Consider the following 19,668-nt stretch of genomic DNA (forward strand, 5'->3'; position numbering starts at 1 on the left):
CAATGGTGCACATTTCAGCAGTTTATCTAGCCACAGTCGGAAACTGTGGCTTCATCACTAAACAAGATGCACAATTCATCTGGAGTCTCCTGACTCAATGGCCATGTACAGGAGTTGACACAGTTCCCCTAATTGTTTCCATGCAGCTATTGATAGAGAGATATGTGATGGGATCGACCTATATCGATGGAGACTGTGTAGGACACACGCCTAACTCATGCCACTTCCTCGTGCAATTGCATGGGAGCCAACATGCGGCAACAGCAGCAAGACCATTAATTTTCCCCCGTTCCGTCGCCACTCGTTTTCTCCTGCTACATTGTCTGGGTGTTACACTACCACTTCCACATAGTTAGTTGAAGAGGTTGATTGATAATTGCCGAGATGGTTGACATCTATTGGAATATCTTGCCACATACACGATACGAGAACAAACAGCATTCTTCTTCCCTCTCCATACTCCATGATAATGTTGGCTTTATCTGCATTGGTAAATCCCATCGTCTGCTCACTAGCTACTGCTTTGACTGACACACACTGACAAACAAGTCACAACGTACTCAAGGAATGTGCAAAGACTCTGTAAAGAAACTTAAAGCGTATCTAGCAACTATGCATGGTAAATGGTACAAGCAAATGTTGGTGTAGAAACATTTCAAAATTCAATATCTGTTGAACAAATTACACTAAAATCCTCCAACAAACGCCACTGGAATTCTAATTTGCCCTACTTTTCACACAAAAATACTCTTTCTAAGTATCATTACAATCTGTTTATTGTCTAACAATACTAGCCCAATTACCAAACTATTCTGTGTAAACCGCACACCAATAACACTTTCCATTTCCCCAATATTTATGATGGAAGTTTTAGGTGACTCACCCTGTATAAAACATACATTTACATATGAGAAGTTACACAAGGAAGACATTTACTTCTCTTCATCAAACAAAGCTTTGTAATCAGAAGACTGTGAATGTGTGAACTCTGACATAAGAGGACAAGAAAAATTAATTTCTTTGCTCTTGCCAAGCAAGTGGGAAGCAAAATGATTTAAACCACCACATTACTAAGCAGATCTAAATAGTAGAGGCTCGAAAGTCATTGTTGTAACTAATGCAAAGTTGTGTCATAATCTCTTAGTTTTATCTACATGTGGACTTTTGAACTCAAAACTAGAAGCCAAATACTGCTGCACCATTTTTGGAAGGATTATATCCGTAATCAACAATGAATAATGTAGGGCCAAAATTTCATCACTGAACTTGTATAAAAGAATTACCACATAATCTGCACTGACGGAGTAAGTACTTTGTTCAGGTCAAGACATTAAACAGACAGCAAAGTAAATTATTTCCAGAAAATCAATATTAAAGAAGCAAGAAGCAACTAACCAATTTAAAAACAACCAACATCGCAGAACTAAATATATAAAATTCTATAAATAAGACAGTGTGGAATAATGAGTATTCATGTTGTTCCTTTCTTCAGTTCAGCATGACTATTTCTAGTTCATTATAAACATTCATATCACTAACTACAAAATTATACATACTGAGTACCGTCCCAAGTTTGGTTTCTGTTTTCCAGCCAATATTTTTAATGCTGTTGATTTCCCGATTCCATTTGTACCCACTAATCCAAGAACTTCTCCTGGACGAGGAATTGGAAGTCTGTGTAACTTGAAGGAATTCTGAGAGTAACGATGTGTTGTGTCCTTTTCTAAGTTACTTGGCAAATTAATGATGTTGATAGCCTCAAATGGGCATTTCTGAAAATAAATAATTGAATATTTAAGATACACTCTTTGTAACAGTACTGATCACTGCAAATTACAACTTCAACCCTTGAAAATACAACACACAGTCATATCTGGTGCCAACTTAAAAATACAATTTACTTCCGTGACATAATCTGACTCTTTCCTGATTGACACAAAACACAATGTAATATGAATTTTGTTTGCTGGACTACTTTGTTTTCTGGGAATGCCAAATAAATTACAGAAGTTGTGAAATTATTTCAGTCAACTCCTTACTTACCTGGCCACCAAACAGTAAGAAACTTATTTTGTATCCAGTTTCCTAATCATATTCTTGCACATTATTTGCCAGCACACAGTTTCAAGACTTTAAAAAGAACAGATTTTGTGCCTACACTCTACATCAATGTTTCATACTATACAAAATTCCTGGGAATGTGAAAGTAGTATAACATTTTTACATAATAAGTCAATGTCATTTGAAATTCATTTATCCAAAAGAGGTGTGCATGACGTGGTTCTGAAGTTGAACATGCTCGGCACACAACATGCACACAACTTTGCAAATAAAAACATCGCCTTTCTAACATATGTAACACTATCTGTCGGCAAAGACTCGTATTACCAGTACATTGGTAGCTGCAGAAATAACAACCATTGCAACCGTGTCTAATAAAAATCCACTTGCAGATACTAAATAAAAATTTTAAAAATGTGAAATTTATAATGTGTTAAGGGTTTCATCACATTTGCTTATGACTACTTTTATTGCTGACTAGTTTCAAATGCTTGTGTTCATTTCTAAACCATTACCTGCTTCTCTAATGTCTACTCGTACATACTGTAATTTCAATGGAACATTCGAAAGATTTGTTTATACATTAGATCATAACAACAAATGTTATTTGATTGTAATACAATTCCAATGGCACAATTAAAACTTTACCACTATCTACAGTTGTTCATACGTTCAAAATTACTGAATTATACAGTTGCTCATGCTTAAGCCAATGTAACATTGGAATTAATTTAAAAAAATTAATCTTTCATTATACAATGAATGAAATAATCACATCCAAGCTTGCTTGTTGGCACAGTTCATGAAAATCCTAAGGATCTTATTAATTTATGGCACCCCACACCAGACTTTAAATAATACACTGCACAAAATACATAAATATACACACTACTTTGTTTCTGTCAGTCTTGTCTATATTAGTCTACTTTTGACAAGTAATTAGCAGATTTTGTTATAACTGCAATGTACAATATTAAAATTTCAATTACATTAACTCCTTTCAATGTTTCTAAAAGATTATTTTCATAAAGAATGACTAATATACAGATAAGAATAACTGATTCATTACTGCTGATTTTATACAGCTCTCTGCTCAGATTAAATGGGCCCAACAACATTGAAGTATACTTGACCAAAAAACAAACAAAAGGAAACATTATACTTTTCTTAGCAAACTTTAGATGAGAACACTTACAACATTTCCCCCACTGAGTCTCAAATTACATGCTCTTCAGAAAATTGACAGTTTCACATCACCAAACATTATGGGTATATATGCGCATTTTAAATGTGGCAATGAGTGGAATACAGCAACACTTGCCACATGTTCAAATGAAGAAAAATACTTCTAGAAAACAGTAAACTCTTAACACACTGTCAGCTGTCCTATGATTCTACTCATTTATTTTTAACCAGAAAACTGGTCACTAACATTGTGAAACTGCAGTACTTTTACATGTCTGAGGGGGCGAACTGGTGTTGCACCAAGAGAACTACTCTTCTTCAAGGTGTACAACTTTGTTTCTACCGTTTTCTCCCAACATTTGAGACTTTAATGAAACAAATTGGTTACACATGTATCATTTGAAGAATTTTCCATCACTGGCCACTACTTTCTCCCATATTTTGGGCAGTACAAATCCTGTGTTGAAAAAAAATTGTTCATCTTTTGGAGCAATCCACAAATTGATCCAATTTGTGACTTCTTCATGAGATCGGAAGTGTTGGTTAGCCAGGCCATGCACCATTGATCTAAGCAGGTGATAGAGGGAGCAATGTCTGGAGAGTATGGTGGGTGGGGTAGGACTTCCCATTTTAACTTTTCCAAGTAGGTTTTAATCTCTTCTGCAACGCGCGGTTGAGCGTTGTCGTGCTGCAAAATCACTTTATTGTGCCTCTCGCTGCATTGCGGCCGTTTGTCTTTTAATGCTCTGCTCAAATGCATTAACTGCGTTCGATAATGAACACCTGTGATTGTTTCACTTGGTTTTAACACCTCATAGTACACGACGTCGAGCTGGTCCCACCAAATGCAGAGCATGATCTTGGAGCCGTGAATATTCGGTTTGGCCGTTGACGTGGAAGCACGGCCGGGACACCCCCACCATTTTGTGCACTTAGGGTTATCGAAATGAACCCATTTTTCATCCCCAGTCACAATGTGTTGCAGAAATCCCTTCCGTTTTTGCCTCTGAAGCAAGTGTTCACAAACACACAAACACCATTCAACATCTCTTGGTTTCAGCTCACACGTGACCCAAGTTCCTTCTTTCTGAATCATGCCCATAGCGTTGAGACATTGTCTTACCCTTGAGACATTTTGAAATGTCTTAGCCTTGAGACATTTTGAAATGGCTTGCTGTGTCACTCCCACTAATCATACCAATTCTTCTTGAGATTGATGTGAGTCTTCACTCAGCAATGTCTCCTATTCAGCATCCTCAAAAACATTCTCTCTTCCACCACTATGCCGGTCTACGACGTTAAAATCACCATTCTTGAAGTGTTGAAAGCACTCACGACACATTCTTTCACTAACAGCGTCCTCACCATACATACTTGAGACCATTCAATGAGACTCAGCTGCTTCATACTGAAACAAAACAGTAACACCTCCCACAAATGACAAGAATTAGGCTCGTAAACTGACATTTTCAATCAAGAACAACTTTATGATACAGACACAAATCAACTAATGTTTAGATGAGGTTATGTTGACCGAGGTCCAAGCTAAATGCCTGACATATGCAATCTGTTTCTTTCGACCGTTACTTACCATTGTCGCCACCTATCGGCAAACGGCGGAAGCAAAGTTGTACCCCTTGCAGTATTACAGTAACTGCTTCCAAGTCAGTACCACTGCACTGTCTTCGCAATTTATGCTTTACTTATGTAATATTTTGTTAGTAATCTTCACAAGGAGAAATTTACTATGTTCTGCAAAATGAGGCATTCTGATATTCACAGAACACACATTGCTGCTACCCTTGTAAATGAAATATTATACTAAAGAGTTGATTGCTATCAAGAATACTCCTGGTAAAGCAACCCTTAAGGAAAGTATACAGTAACATACCATAAGAGGGCTTCAGAAAACGAAGGTCGCTGTTACAGGCTAGCAAACTACATGTTTAGAATAGTTAATCACAGCCTGTATGAGAAAGTCACTGCCAATGGAAGATTTTAGCACTCGCTTGTCAGTAAACAATATGCCATATCATCTGAGGAACACAATCTTGTTCCAGCAGTAGTTTTCTTTCAGAAACTACAGCTAGTGTAGTTACCAAGTTAAAGATTCCTAATTTGAGAAGTGGACTGTTACGAACCAAAAGTTTTGAAATCTGGTCTGTAATGTCTGTTGTCTCTTGCAAGTCCCAATCTTCTTCTCATTGAAAAAAACTGCTGGGCATTATAATGTTTGTAAAGTATAGATATTTAATTAAAATATATGGGCAAGAGCAACACTACTTAAATTTACAATCTCCACCTTGATATTTGTAACAGTATTGAAGTCTGTCTATAAAACTTAACTTTCTAACTGCAGAGCTTATTTCATATGTGGTGCAACTAATCTCTGAAACACAGCACAGCTGCATTATGGAACCAGGTTCAGATAACAAAATCAAAATATCTTGGTAAATATCAAATATTTTTTCCAGACTTAGGTTAGCTTGGCTCAAGCTCCAAGTACTGTCCATAAATTACAAAAGTGTTAGCACAAACAACCCACAGGCACAAGTGAACAACAACAGAAGTGAATAGTTAAATTATCAGTAGATGAATGTGCCAGTTTTACCTTAAAGATAACAGAAAATGAAGTACAAGAGTTATTTGGAAAGCTCCAATGGAGACTTTTAAATTAATTTTCCCAAAACGTAAATTAGTCTTCTCAAACTGCTCGATGGAGAGTTTCACCTCTGAAGCAGCCTCTTCAAACACTTTGTGAAGGTTTGAAGATTTTCTTTCAAACTATGCTCACAAGTATAGCTTTGGGGTGAAGACCTGTCATGAATGGCAGGTATGGAAGTATCCATACTCAGGTCGACTCAAGAACCGCTCAAACTGAAGTTTTTTTTCACACTACTGAAGTATGCTGAAAATGCATATCACTACGTGTTTTCTCTGCAACAATCACCCACTCAGTCCCTATGGCACAATGAATATGCTGATATTACAGCTGGTACTCCATTTTCTTCAAAACAAGAAAATTTCGTGGCAATTGTTGAGGGGACAAATCTGATTTCATCTTCAGTATTATTTCTTTTGTATATGAATCTATTGAGTCACAGAGAGACTGTAACAAAGAAAGTAGAATCCACTATTTGCAGAATTCCTAAATAATTACACAGTGTTTTAACTTGGATCATTATATTAGAGATGATGATGATATAGCACATCTGCTTTGGAATTGCAACTCCAGCCACTCTCCAAGTTTTCAGAGTTAAACAACTACTTTCTCAGTAAACAACCATACTCTGTCCAGTCCCTAACCAAACCAAGTTTCATTTGGAATTCTACACATTTACATTTGAAAATGTTTTTCAATATACAAAGAACTAATCCTGGCAAAAATATAGCTGAACCAAACAACTGCTATTACTTATCACATTATTATTATTTCTTTCCTTTCTCAGACGTTATGTCTGGTTAAAAATGGAAAGTGACACGGACCTTGATCAAGCGTCACTTCCTTTTAACTGTACAGTATATGTTACATTGCATTTAGGAACTTTCGGGTAATTGAACATGTATCAATAATTACAGAATTCTGTAGTTGTATATATACGTTTGGATGTAGCTGTATTGCGTTGATGTACTGGTGGATATTGTGTGGTATGACTCCTGTAGTTGATAGTATAATTCGTATAATGTCAACTTTATCCTGATGCCACATGTCCTTGACTTCCTCAACCAGTTGGATGTATTTTTCAATTTTTTCTCCTGTTTTCTTCTGTATATTTGTTGTATTGGGTATGGATATTTCGATTAGTTGTGTTAATTTCTTCTTTTTATTGGTGAGTATGATGTCAGGTTTGTTATGGTGGTGTTTTATCTGTCATAATGGTTCAGTTCCAGTATAATTTGTATTCATCATTCTCCAGTACATTTTCTGGTGCATACTTGTATGTGAGAATGTGTTGTTTTATTAGTTTATGTTGTGTGGCATGTTGTTGATGTCTTATTTTTGCTACATTGTCATGTCTTCTGGTGTATTCTGTATTTGCTAGTATTGTACATATGCTTGTGATGTGGTCTACTGTTTCTATTTGTTGTTTGCAAAGTCTGCATTTATCTGTTGTGGTATTGGGATGTTTAATAATATGCTTGCTGTAATATCTGGTGTTTATTGTTTGATCCTGTATCGCAATCATGAATCCTTCCGTCTCACTGTATATATTGCCTTTTCTTAGCCATGTGTTGGATGCGTCTTGATCGATGTGTGGCTGTGTTAGATGATACGGGTGCTTGCCATGTAGTGTTTTCTTTTTCCAATTTACTTTCTTCGTATCGTTTATGTTATGTGATCTAAAGGGTTGTAGAAGTGGTTCTGAAATTGCAATGGTGTAGCCGATGTATTTATATGAGTGATTGCTTTGTGTACTTTGCTAGTTTCTGCTCGTTCTATAAAGAATTTTCTTAAATTGTCTACCTGTCCATAATGTAGGTTTTTTATATTGATAAATCCCCTTCTTTCTTCCTTATGTGAATCTTTCTGTTGCTGAGTGTATGTGATGTATTCTATATTTGTGGCATTGTGATCGTGTAAGTGTATTGAGTGCTTCTAGGTCTGTGTTACTCCATTTCACTACTCCGAATGAGTAGGTCAATATTGGTACAGCATAAGTATTTATAACTTTTGTTTTGCTTCTTGTTGCAAATTATGTTTTCCGTATTTTTATTAGTCTTTGTCTATATTTTTCTTTTAGTTCTTCTTTAATATTTGTATTATCTATTCCCATTTTTTGTCTGTATCCCAGATATTTATAGGCATCTGTTTTTTCCATCACTTTTATGCAGTTGCTGTGGTTATCCAATATGTGATCTTCTTGTTTAGTGTGTTTTCCCTTGACTATGCTATTTTTCTTACATTTGTCTGTCCCAAAAGCCATATTTATATCATTGCTGAATACTTCTGTTACCTTTAGTAATTGGTTGAGTTGTTGATTTGTTGCTGCCAGTAGTTTTACATCATCCATGTATAGCGGATGTGTGATTTTGCGTGGGTATGTTCCAGTAATATTGTATCCATAATTTGTATTATTTAGCATGTTGGATAGTGGGTTCAGAGCAAGGCAGAACCAGAAAGGACTTAATGAATCTCCTTGGTATATTCCACGCTTAATCTGTATTGGGTGTGATGTGATATTATTTGAAAGTGTTTGGATATTAAGTGTGGTTTTCCAATTTTTCATTACTACGTTTAGGAACTGTATCAATTTAGGATCTACTTTGTATATTTCCAATATTTGTAGTAACCATGAGTGGGATACACTATCAAAAGCTTTTTGGTAATCAATGTATGCATAGTGTAGCGACCTTTGTTTAGTTATAGCTTGATATGTCACCTCTGCATCTATTATCAGTTGCTCTTTACATCCTCATGCTCCTTTGCAGCAGCCTATTTGTCCTTCATTTATAATTTTGTTCTGTTTTTTTGTGTGTCATTAACTTCTGTGTAATGACTGAAGTTAATATTTTGTATATTGTTGGTAGGCATGTTATGGTGCGATATTTAGCTGGGTTATTATTATTATCATTATTATTATTACTTATTTAATTTACATGTAATCTGTTTCCAGGAGTATGTGATGTTGTGTTGCTCAGCCAATGTAATTTTTTCCATGTAAATTTTACCATACGATTTTTCATATATATTAAAAAAAAATACTGTAATAAGATTTGTTTTATGTTTATTTCCTCTATGTTATAATATCTATATTTAACATGCTGCATTTCCTTGTGTTTAAAGCAAATATGATGCCTTAATGAATTTTCAATTAGTGTTTCAAACCATTTGTGCAGCAGCTGCAAAGAGTCTTTTGTAACAGTCTTCTTAGACTTATAAAATAACATCAGCTTCTCCTGGTAGCTCACCACGCAAAGAAATCATTTTATAATACATATATTTAACATGCTGCATTTCCTTGTGTTTTAAGCAAATATGATACCTTAATGAATTTTCAATTAGTGTTTCAAACCATTTGTGAGCAGGTGCAAAGAGTCTTCTGTAACAGTCTTCTTAGACTTATAAAATAACATCAGCTTCTCCTGGTAGCTCACCACGCAAAGAAATCATTTTATAATACATATATTTAACATGCTGCATTTCCTTGTGTTTTAAGCAAATATGATACCTTAATGAATTTTCAATTAGTGTTTCAAACCATTTGTGAGCAGGTGCAAAGAGTCTTCTTAGACTTATAAAATGACATCAGCTTCTCCTGGTAGCTCACCACACAAAGAAATCACTTTATAATATCTATATTTAACATGCTGCATTTCCTTGTGTTTTAAGCAAATATGATGCCATAATGAATTTTCAATTAGTGTTTCAAACCATTTGTGCAGCAGCTGCAAAGAGTCTTCTGTAACAGTCTTCTTAGACTTACAAAATGACATCAGCTTCTCCTGGTAGCTCACCACACAAAGAAATCATTTTATAATATATATATTTAACATGCTGCATTTCCTTGTGTTTTAAGCAAATATGATGCCATAATGAATTTTCAATTAGTGTTTCAAACCATTTGTGCAGCAGCTGCAAAGAGTCTTCTGTAACAGTCTTCTTAGACTTATAAAATAACATCAGCTTCTCCTGGTAGCTCACCAAACAAAGAAATCATTTTATAATATCTATATTTAACATGCTGCATTTCCTTGTGTTTTAAGCAAATATGATGCCTTAATGAATTTTCAATTAGTGTTTCAAACCATTTGTGCAGCAGGTGCAAAGAGTCTTCTTAGACTTATAAAATGACATCAGCTTCTCCTGGTAGCTCACCACACCAAGAAATCATTTTATAATATCTATATTTAACATGCTTTATTTCCTTGAGTTTTAAGCAAATATGATGCCTTAATGAATTTTCAATTAGTGTTTCAAACCATTTGTGCAGCAGCTGCAAAGAGTCTTCTGTAACAGTCTTCTTAGACTTATAAAATGACATCAGCTTCTCCTGGTAGCTCACCACACAAAGAAATCATTTTATAATATCTATATTTAACATGCTGCATTTCCTTGTGTTTTAAGCAAATATGATGCCATAATGAATTTTCAATTAGTGTTTCAAACCATTTGTGCAGCAGCTGCAAAGAGTCTTCTGTAACAGTCTTCTTAGACTTAAAAAATGACATCAGCTTCTCCTGGTAGCTCACCACACAAAGAAATCATTTTATAATATCTATATTTAACATGCTGCATTTCCTTGTGTTTTAAGCAAATATGATGCCTTAATGAATTATCAATTAGTGTTTCAAACCATTTGTGCAGCAGCTGCAAAGAGTCTTCTGTAACAGTCTTCTTAGACTTATAAAATAACATCAGCTTCTCCTGGTAGCTCACCACACAAAGAAATCATTTTATAATATATATATTTAACATGCTGCATTTCCTTGTGTTTTAAGCAAATATGATGCCTTAATGAATTTTCAATTAGTGTTTCAAACCATTTGTGCAGCAGGTGCAAAGAGTCTTCTTAGACTTATAAAATGACATCAGCTTCTCCTGGTAGCTCACCACACAAAGAAATCATTTTATAATATATATATTTAACATGCTGCATTTCCTTGTGTTTTAAGCAAATATGATGCCTTAATGAATTTTCAATTAGTGTTTCAAACCATTTGTGCAGCAGCTGCAAAGAGTCTTCTGTAACAGTCTTCTTAGACTTACAAAATGACATCAGCTTCTCCTGGTAGCTCACCACACCAAGAAATCATTTTATAATATCTATATTTAACATGCTGCATTTCCTTGTGTTTTAAGCAAATATGATGCCATAATGAATTTTCAATTAGTGTTTCAAACCATTTGTGCAGCAGCTGCAAAGAGTCTTCTGTAACAGTCTTCTTAGACTTATAAAATAACATCAGCTTCTCCTGGTAGCTCACCAAACAAAGAAATCATTTTATAATATCTATATTTAACATGCTGCATTTCCTTGTGTTTTAAGCAAATATGATGCCTTGATGAATTTTCAATTAGTGTTTCAAACCATTTGTGCAGCAGGTGCAAAGAGTCTTCTTAGACTTATAAAATGACATCAGCTTCTCCTGGTAGCTCACCACACAAAGAAATCATTTTATAATATCTATACTTAACATGCTTTATTTCCTTGAGTTTTAAGCAAATATGATGCCTTAATGAATTTTCAATTAGTGTTTCAAACCATTTGTGCAGCAGCTGCAAAGAGTCTTCTGTAACAGTCTTCTTAGACTTATAAAATGACATCGGATTCTCCTGGTAGCTCACCACACCTAGAAATCATTTTATAATATCTATATTTAACATGCTGCATTTCCTTGTGTTTTAAGCAAATATGATGCCTTAATGAATTTTCAATTAGTGTTTCAAACCATTTGTGCAGCAGCTGCAAAGAGTCTTCTGTAACAGTCTTCTTAGACTTATAAAATGACATCAGCTTCTCCTGGTAGCTCACCACACAAAGAAATCATTTTATAATATCTATATTTAACATGCTGCATTTCCTTGTGTTTTAAGCAAATATGATGCCTTAATGAGTTTTCAATTAGTGTTTCAAACCATTTGTGCAGCAGGTGCAAAGAGTCTTCTTAGACTTATAAAATGACATCAGCTTCTCCTGGTAGCTCACCACACAAAGAAATCATTTTATAATATCTATATTTAACATGCTTTATTTCCTTGAGTTTTAAGCAAATATGATGCCTTAATGAATTTTCAATTAGTGTTTCAAACCATTTGTGCAGCAGCTGCAAAGAGTCTTCTGTAACAGTCTTCTTAGACTTATAAAATGACATCAGCTTCTCCTGGTAGCTCACCACACAAAGAAATCATTTTATAATATCTATATTTAACATGCTTTATTTCCTTGAGTTTTAAGCAAATATGATGCCTTAATGAATTTTCAATTAGTGTTTCAAACCATTTGTGCAGCAGCTGCAAAGAGTCTTCTGTAACAGTCTTCTTAGACTTATAAAATGACATCAGCTTCTCCTGGTAGCTCACCACACAAAGAAATCATTTTATAATATCTATATTTAACATGCTGCATTTCCTTGTGTTTTAAGCAAATATGATGCCTTAATGAATTTTCAATTAGTGTTTCAAACCATTTGTGCAGCAGCTGCAAAGAGTCTTCTGTAACAGTCTTCTTAGACTTATAAAATGACATCAGCTTCTCCTGGTAGCTCACCACACAAAGAAATCATTTTTACATTTCTCCTGTGGGGTAGGTTTACAAACAAAACTGGAACCAAATTACCCTCATACAGGTTGATTTTAAACATATTATTCTACAACCCAGGAGTCAAAGATTCCAACAATGGAAAACAACACAATGTGTATTCAAAGAGTTCTTTCTTGTAGAAAGCACTAATTCCTAAAACAGCTACTACTTATAGCAAGGTTGATGAGTTATTCCAAATAGGATAAATGGAATGGTTTACAGAAACTCAGCAAGAACTTAAGACATGGAAAAAACAAAATAAGATATTTTTATGGGGAATATGGAAGACTACTTGACATAGGTCATTCAGATAATCTGAACACATGAAAAAAGGTAAGAGGATAAGCATTACTTGGTGCTACAACAGCAATAGGATGACTGACCCACAGCTGATGTGGGTAAAAAACTGAAAGATGAGGAAGAAAAATCACTAAAATACACTCCAACAGAAACTGCATGGTAGAAAATTACTTCTGAAGAAATGTTTGTTCATGTTTTCTGACAGTAGAAGTTGTAAATAAAATCACAGTTTCTATAAAACTGGTGCAATTTACTTATTTGAGGTGGCATTTGTGTGTCTCCACGATACTTCTCTTCAAATAAAAACAGGAAATGGCAGAGATGTGGAAGATGATACCACTTTTGAACCAAATTAAACCATACACATTTTCCACTATCAGGCAATTAGGGGTCACCCAGCAGATGACCAACTGATCACAGATTTTCAAGTACTTTTTGTTGTAGATTTAAACAGGATTAGTGAGCAGGAACAGCAAAATTTTATCTTTCAGAAAGTTACCTATGGCTTATGACAACCCTACAGTAAAGCACAACTACAGATATAAAATTACTAACAAATTATTCTTAATCCTTACTTACGTCATACCTTTACACAGATTCCACACCCAATACATAATTCTTCAGAAATTGATGCAATTTTGTCATTGGATGTCACCTCAATACATAATTTCCCCATTCGCACAACAGGACATGACTTCTTGCATTCTTGACGACAGCGTTTAGGCTTGCACTTATCAGCTGTTACAATAGCAATTCTTGTAAGTTTATCGGTTTCTTCGGTAGCTTTGCTTCTTGGCATATTTCTTCTGTAAAATAAAAATATTTAAAATTTCACTGAAATTCATTATAATCATCCTGCACTTTTCTATTGGCATCAATATATAAGGGGCGTTCAAAAAGAAACGAGCCAGAGACATAATTACGGAAACCAGTACCGGTATGTTAGAAGTATTGACCCTGGCTATTGAGACACTTGTCCCACTGTGACACAAGGCAGTGAATGGTTTCTCATAAAATTCCTAGGGCTGAGATGTTAACCAGTTCCGCACACAAAGCTGGATGTCGTCGTCCGAGGTGAATCGTTTGACTCCTCAGAGTCTTTTTAAGGGGACCAAAAATTCCTTCCTTCTGATTGACTTCCTGCAGCATGGGATAACAGTGAATGCCCAGTGTTACTCGCAAACCTTGACCACCCTTCGCGAAGTGACCAAATGAGAACAACCAGGCAATCTCACCCGTGGGGTCATTCTGCTCCACAACAATGCAAAACCTCATACGGCCAACACAGTTGCGGCACTCCTGCAGAAATTCAAATCTGAGGTTCTAGGCCATCCTCCATACTGTCTGAACCTCTCTCCCTGTCATTACGCTATTTTTGGTCCCCTTCAAAAGGCTCTGAGGGGCAAACAATTCACCTCGGACGACGAGGTCCAGCTGTACGTGCGGAACTGGTTAACACTGTAGCCCCAGCTATGAGACAGCCATTCCCCACCATGTGTAAAAGTGGGACAAGTGTCTCAACAGCCAGGATCAATACTTCTAACATACAGGTACTGGTTTCCGTAATTATGCCTCTGGCTCGTTTCTTTTTGAATGCCCCTTATGTAACACCATTTATCAATTTAAAGATAACACAAGAAACTATATTATTAAATATATGGAAACTGATTATTAAAGCTGTACATTAAATATTTTCATGATTCTGTGGACTGCAATGGCAATACTAATTTAATTGTTCGTGATCCCATACTGTCATTCATCTATGGTCAATCTACAATCTAAAACTCAAGCAAGAGTTTATTTCTAATATCTCAGGCACTTGCCACTACGTTAAAACTCAGTTCTGTTTTACTACTACAATTTTGTTACCTAACTTTCCTGCCACACGGCAGAATATCAGGACAAGTCACAAGGCGGTGTCTTGTATAACACTGAACTAAAAGAACTGTTATTCCCTTCATAAATAAGGTGCATCTGGTTTACGTGCATAACACACTAAGCACACACTAGTGCTGTCTCCTGTGCAAACAACAACAAACAAGACATCTTGGATCCATCACCACCTTGTGGTGGGAAGTTTAATATTGATTGAGGTATGTGTGTTTTATTAAGTAAGGAAGTAAATTTAAAGCAGACTAGAAGCATTATTAAAATTTGAAAAACTAATAAAATGTAGCCAGCTAAAAATACAGAGGAGACCTGGGAATATTTAAACTAATCTTTATGTTATTACATAAATATAACTTGGCCAGTTGTCCATACAATCATAACCAGTAATTATAGTGAGAAATGGATTGCAACCACCACTTTCTAGTTCAGGGAAGAATTCTTACACATGAAAATTACCAAATAAGCAACTCGCATGCTAGTCATAATGGTTACAAAGTAAAGAAAAAAATGTATAGTACATTGGTAAGAGAAACTAAAGCTATCCTGGGTGACTTTTGGTATACAGGCATCAGATGTGGTGTAAGGCATTATCTGTGCCAAATGTTCTGTCTCCTAATGCTGGAGATATCAGGCACTAGATTTTACCAAACTAAATCACTACTTCAAATAACACCGTTAAGACAATGTGACCCAAATAAAAGAAGATACAATAGTCAAAGTAGAGCAGGTAGTGTTAACATGATATTGCAAGAGGAAGTGAAGGGATACAGAGATCCAAATGAAGTCAACAATAATTTTAATCAGCATTATGTTAGAGTAGTAAAAATTAAATTAAAAGGACAACAGTAAAAAGTTCAAACAACATCCCCAGAGTGATAAATGACTTCATGTTCCCAACAAATTAAACACCGAGTGCAATAACAATTAATATTCATAAAAATAAAAACACTGAATTACTGTGTATCTGCTAGAATAATTAAATACCGTAGTCACTGGTTGATGCAACCATTGACTTTTCATGTAGGCTAAATTAAATAATAGTGGAAGTAATACTTCCAGAATGCTTCAAAAAGGTAAGTTAAGGTAGGGCCCCTAGGTTTGAAGCTGGAGTTACAAAAGATCCTGGGAATTACCACTATATTACTATAACCTTTCACATATCTAAAATATTACAAACTCTGTGTGAAGAGGTAAAACAGTAAATCTTAGAGAGAAAAAGAGGACACTAGTCGTGACACAGAATTTATTTTAAGAAGTGCAGATCAAAGAAACAAAATAGCAAATTTTGAAGCTTATGCAGCAGAAGCAGTGCATAAATTATTGGTTTACTGCTTGACTGCTCCATGGAATTTGATTCTATAAGTCACAGATTCAATACAAGAAAACTTAACTAGGGCACAGTAAAAAGCCACAAATGTTCTAGAAATCCTAACATATTTCAGAACAAAGAACGATGTGTGCAGATAAATTACAATACTGGCAGTACCAATAAAAGCTTCTACTCTGATCTCCCTGGGAAAGAGAGAGGTACTAAGCTATCAGGCATTGCAGCCAACCACCTGTCCTTATCCCGTAGGCTACATGTCCTATCATCTTAAAGAATGCTGCATGTTACATTTTGCCCTACAGTGAACACTGCATTACCTTGACAAATCATATCATTGTGAGATGATCCTTGGATGAATATAGAGATGGGTACATAGATAAATAAATAATCCAACTATGCCAAGTACTTTTTGTTTATTGATGACAGAAAAATTGTAGTAAACAGCAGGTCAAATTTAGTACCAGAAAGATCAGTTATTGAAACTTTCCTAGACATTAATAACTGTATCCTAGGCTATCTTTTGTCATTAACCTGTGAAAAAGTACTACATGCCGTTCAGAACTTTTAAGAGGCTTCTCACCAGGCTATGCCTAAAATGTGACAGCAAACAGGTAGAAGAAGTTGGCAGCGTTACATTCTTGGGATTGAAGCATGATGATAAATGTAACTTGGATGAGCATACCACAGAGTTGCTCTCTATTTGCAATGTGAATGTTGTCAGACATAGGTGATATAAAAATATCAAAGCTGGCATACCATGCTTACTTTCATTAGATGCCGTGTGGAATTATTTTTTGTGATAACTCCTCAAACCAAACTAACGTTTTATGAGTCCAAAAACATGTAATAAAAATTATTTGTGGTGACTACTCAAGAACACCCTACAGAGTAAGTTTAGAGAACTGGGGTTATTAAATGATGCTTTGTAATATATTTATTCCATAATAAAATTCGTCATTCAAACCAACAGCTTAGTTCATGTAAAAAATATTACAAAAAAAAAAGTAATCCTGACAAAGATTTTAAGTCACTTACTTTGGTCCAGAAAGGTGTCAATTATCGAGAACATATCTTCAATAACTTGCCAGCCTCAATGAAAAAAAAGTTGAATTAGTGATGAAGTTCCGTTTAAGAAGTGCCTAAAGCATTTATTGGTCACCAATTCCTACTCCACTGTTTAATTTCTTATTGAACCAACTGGTTTGTGTGTATTACTAATATGAAATATTGAATGTAGTAGTAAGCACTCACTTTTGTACAGAGTCAGTGCAGTAAGGTTATCATTTTAAATAAATGTTGTAAAATGGGTTTTATATTTAATGAAACATTGTATCAGTAACAAGATTTATCATATACTCCTCAGTGTGTTGAACATTTGCCTGTTTTGTGAAAAGTCCCCTCCCCCCTGCCCCCTTGTGTATTCTTGTTTTCATCTCGTGTTCTACATCTAAGAGGCTCTCCTCACTGCAGATCTACTGAAACAAATTTAATCTAATGTATAGCCAAAATTTCTGATATATGTACATTCTTGTATATATGACTCATATCTATGGAACATTATCACAAGGTGACCCTAGCTATCTGAAATCCTAAGAGTCAATTAGGCTTAAGAACAAAATTGCTTCCTCTTCCCTCCTACATCTAAGAAAACAGTTTCACATTCTGCTTTCGTAATAACGACACTGTGCATGTGACAAATATTGTCAGGATAAAACTATTTTATAGACCATCTTTTCACCAACAGCCATTGCAACACAAACAATTAAGTGGATCATTATTTTAAACATTATTTAAAAAAAAGCACGATTATGCAACCTAACACGGCTGATGGGCTTCCTCAGTACAATAATCTCTGGCATTTTCACATCGTGCAATTGTTTTAAATCATCCTGGGTAAAAGTGGGAATGGAACTGACACATTCGAGTTGAGGTGCCGTTATTCCTGGCTTGTCGTCTGCAAGAGCAGAAAATACTACCTTAAGGGTTGGTGTTACAATAAGGAACATACTACGGGGCCCTCCATTGCACGAGTAATTACTTAAATAATTACAAGCATTAGGGAACAGAAAAGTACGTTCCCCGCACCAAGAATTTGAGAGACAGCGTGAGTGTCCTTTGCGTAACACAACACAGCAGCGCAAGGATGAAGTTACAAGCTTCAGTCATGTGTTATGTTCGAACAAAGCAAAATATCATATTTCTGGATAAATTAAAGCTAGTGACACACTTAAATACAACATAAACGCGATGTGCAGTACAATCACAGACAAAAATGTGTTTACAGTATGGTTATGCAATTCGTGTATAATACGTACCACAGAATGTCCCGTATCGATTTTCACTTCCTGCACACAGTTGCACCTACAATTTAACACTGACCCACAAACCCTACACACACTATACAATACACTCACTCGAAAAACGTGTTCACAAAACTTACACCATGCACTCTGACATCCATTCGTGGGTAAAAGGCTTGCCAACACACGCGTTTAGAAAGTCCGCCGCCTCCAAAGATTAAAGCTTTGTCGCTCCACGTGCTTAAGCTGGGTTTACACTAGCAAGTCGCTTGCAGAAGTTATTGCTGCAAGTTATTGCTAGCCGCTTGCAGCTGTGTTTACACAGCAGCGCAAGAATTAAGCAAGATTCTTCCGCAAGTTCTTTGGCAAGAAACTTGCGTCAACAACTTGCTGATAGTGTTTACATATGCTTTCAGTACCACTACGAGTGTCAGCCGAAGTGTAAAATGACAAGTAGGTGGGTGAGATGCTGCAGCTCTTGTAATTGTAATGCAAAACGTGAAAAAAAAGAAGTATTTTGGTTAGAGAGTAGATAATGAGATCGCAAAATGGTGCCTGTAATAACCTTTTGCAAGAACTTAGTATCGAGAGCATGGATACTTTTGCAGAATGCCTTCAAATGATCCTGAGTATTTGCTGATGTTAATAGCGCCTGTCATATCAAAACGAGATACAAACTTCGGTACTGCTATTTTAGCAAAGGAATGTTTGCTAGTCACTCTATGATTTATAGCTACCGGTTAGCTACGAATAAAATAGGCATTTCATTTATTTATGTGAAACATACAACCAAAAAAAGTTTGAATTTTGAAACCTTTTCTTTGTAGGAGACTCATACAAGTTCCTAATGTACTTGTTTCATATTCCCGTCTGCACGATTTCTCTGATCGTACCCGATGTATGTAGAGCCTTTTTCAGTGTCTTGAAAAGGGAAAATTATTTGAAGGTATGTGAAAACACAACAATGAAATGAAATTTTTATTGAAATAAACTGCATTTTACAGAATGATATGATTATAAAAATGTTTTTTTTTCTAATGCTCATAAAATAGAAAGTGAAAAGCTAAGTAAATAGAACATGTAATAATTACACATCGTCTTTTTCTAGACTCCTAAAACAACAATCGAGTGGATGCAGGTGGCAAAGGGGTTGTCTCTCCAAGTTATGCTACTTTATATGTACGTCTTTTATAGATTGTCGAATATCGACGAGATTTCATTTAAAGCGCTCATCTCCTTCACTCTCTCCTTAAAGTCTCGGTTATGCACGTTCCATATTTCGGGGTAGCTCTCCACAGCTTCAATAAAATGTTCTGTATTCTGCTTCATCCATTCCCGTTTCTCCTCCATTTCTGAAATTTGT

General features: G+C 35.5%; 1 protein-coding gene across 1 annotated transcript in view; it reads right to left on the minus strand.

The window, feature by feature from the left end:
- LOC126469874 (protein Pixie) overlaps window positions 1-18,495 on the minus strand; it is a 60,591-nt gene extending 42,096 nt beyond the window's left edge. The window contains exons 1-3 of the mRNA XM_050097197.1: window positions 18,321-18,495; window positions 13,375-13,594; window positions 1,557-1,772 (exon numbers count right to left, since the gene is read on the minus strand). Of these exons, the coding sequence (XP_049953154.1) occupies window positions 1,557-1,772; window positions 13,375-13,587 (429 nt within the window). The 5' untranslated portion in view covers window positions 13,588-13,594; window positions 18,321-18,495. The remainder of the gene's footprint in view (window positions 1-1,556; window positions 1,773-13,374; window positions 13,595-18,320) is intronic.
- Window positions 18,496-19,668: the final 1,173 nt, after the last annotated feature.

The sequence above is a fragment of the Schistocerca serialis genome, chromosome 3 (genome assembly GCF_023864345.2).
Source record: "Schistocerca serialis cubense isolate TAMUIC-IGC-003099 chromosome 3, iqSchSeri2.2, whole genome shotgun sequence".
NCBI classification, from domain to species: Eukaryota; Metazoa; Arthropoda; class Insecta; order Orthoptera; family Acrididae; genus Schistocerca; species Schistocerca serialis.